This window comes from Priapulus caudatus, unplaced genomic scaffold, assembly GCF_000485595.1.
Source record: "Priapulus caudatus unplaced genomic scaffold, Priapulus_caudatus-5.0.1 Scaffold395, whole genome shotgun sequence".
In the NCBI taxonomy this organism is placed as follows: Eukaryota; Metazoa; Priapulida; class Priapulimorpha; order Priapulimorphida; family Priapulidae; genus Priapulus; species Priapulus caudatus.
This window is the reverse complement of record NW_014577456.1, coordinates 182,426-184,459: the sequence shown is the minus strand read 5'-3', so window position 1 is coordinate 184,459 and position 2,034 is coordinate 182,426. Positions and strand designations below refer to the sequence as shown.

Below are 2,034 nucleotides of genomic sequence, written 5' to 3'. Positions count from 1 at the left end.
ACAATCCTCAAACCGCTCCAAAATAACACGCGGCCGCGGATGACGACTCGACCGCGATATCACAATCGCGGCAGTGCAGCCCGCGCTCTCTGCGAGTCGTGAGCGAGACGCTAGGGAGCGCTCCCAGTCATCCACGTCACGACACAATGCCCACCCTACCACGGTGACTCACAGAATCGTCCCTCAACCCAGACCCCACCCACGCCAGACCGCAGGAGGACTCTACCCTATCAACGACCACACGAACCTTCCGCCATTGGAGAAACCGCTCAGGAGGAAGGGACCTCTACGTCCTCGCGAGGGAGAACCCCTCCGGCCTCCCTCTTCGGTCGCCACCCCCAATAACCGCCGGACAAAAGAAACCTCGCCGGAGGAGGGACCTCTACGTCCGCGGGAAGGAGAACCCCGGCGCCCTCCTTCCTCGGTCGCCACCAAAGTGCTGCCCCTGCTGGGAGAGATGAGTCGTCGCCCCCCGACGCCGGCGCCACCTTGGGGCTCGCGTCGCCGGCCGCGCGCACCGACTGCAGGTAGACGTCCGACTTGAGGAACTGCGGGTACATGGCGCCCTCTAGAAGCTGCTCGATCTCGCACTGCGCGCAGTCGAAGATGTTTCGGTCGGCGACCTTCGTGCTGAAGCGCTCGGCGACGGCGCGTCGCACGTCCGGGCGTATCGCGAGCGTCTGCTCGCCGTGCGCGCGGATGTACGTCCGGTAGATGACCTTCGTGAGCTGCGCGATCCGCACGCCGTCTTCCATCATCTTCAGCGACTTGATCGCGAACCAGAACATGAGCAGGTTCTCCGCGTTCTCCTGCCGCAGGAAGCTGCGGAACTGCTCGACGCCCTCGGCGTCGTCGAGAAGGTTGCGCATGCTCGCCGCCCAGCGCAGGTACGGCGGCGTCGCCGGCGTCTCCGCGAACGGAGGCGTCGTGCTCGCGCTCCCCTCCGGCTCGAACCCGAGCGGCGCCTCCCCGACGTCCTTCCCCTTCCCCTCCATCGTCTCCGTCGTCGTCGTCGTCGTCGTCGTCGTGGTAACGGGCTTCCCGGTAGTTCCGCCGGGGTCGAGTAGCGAGCGACGCGGCGTTGCTACGGGCGAGTCGCGGTCGCCCCACGCTCCGCGCGGCGCCACGCGCTTCCCGCCATTCGGTTCGTTCTCTCGGAGTCCCTCCTCCTTGCCGGGGACCGGCGGCCGCGGCTCTAGCTCGGCGAAATCTGACCCTAACTCGTCGGTGACCACCGCCGCTAGCGCGCTCATGATGAACCCAAGGTCGCGCCCGAGGTCGCGGCAGCACGCTCGCTAAGCGTCCTCGTCCGCGGCGCGGCGGCGCTGGCTTCTTGACGTGGCCGTCGCTGCCGCGAGGTCATGCCTGGCACATTGTCTCGGAAGAGCGCTGAAGGAGGGTCGTCGATCTGCAAAGGACGGAAAACGTCGTCAGGAAAGCGCATAACATACATACATCACACACACACATATATATATAATATATACTATACATTATCATATGTATATACATATATACATATATCTACATACATATGTACATATCGAGAAAGAACGTCGTGGCAGCAGACACGCTCTCAGTACGGTCGGTCGTCCGTCCGTACGTCCGTCCGTCCGTCCGGCCGGCAGGCTGCTACGAGAAATCAATTTCCATTAAATCACTTCGCCGTCAGCATCCACTACGGCACTTATGCTATTTAGAATGCATCCGGCTCGCATCGTCGGCTGGATGCAGCGCCGAACGTAGCTCGCAGAGAAATATCAATGTCCGGCTACGGCAGCGAGCAGCTGATACTCAATACCATCTCGGCTGCGGATGCTGCGATACTCGCGTCGCCGCGGCAACGCTACTGCGGCATCGGTCGCCGCGACGCCTCCACATCTCGCCGCCTCCGCGCGCGAAGCCCTCGCGCTCTGCCCGCGGTAAAACAAGCAAACGCTTCTAGACCCTTCGCGGAGGCGGCGGCGGCGGCTTTCGACGTTTCTCTCGAAACGCGGAGGGGACATCACACGCAGCTGCTGCTGCTGCCGTCGT

General features: G+C 63.1%; 1 protein-coding gene across 1 annotated transcript in view; it reads right to left on the bottom strand.

Annotated features, from left to right (window-relative positions):
• Positions 1–269: 269 nt before the first annotated feature.
• The window catches only part of LOC106809908 (axin-1-like), a 17,361-nt gene continuing 15,596 nt past the window's right edge, over positions 270–2,034 (bottom strand). Inside the window, exon 2 of the mRNA XM_014813146.1 lies at positions 270–1,408. Within this exon, the coding sequence (XP_014668632.1) occupies positions 270–1,253 (984 nt within the window). The 5' untranslated portion in view covers positions 1,254–1,408. The remainder of the gene's footprint in view (positions 1,409–2,034) is intronic.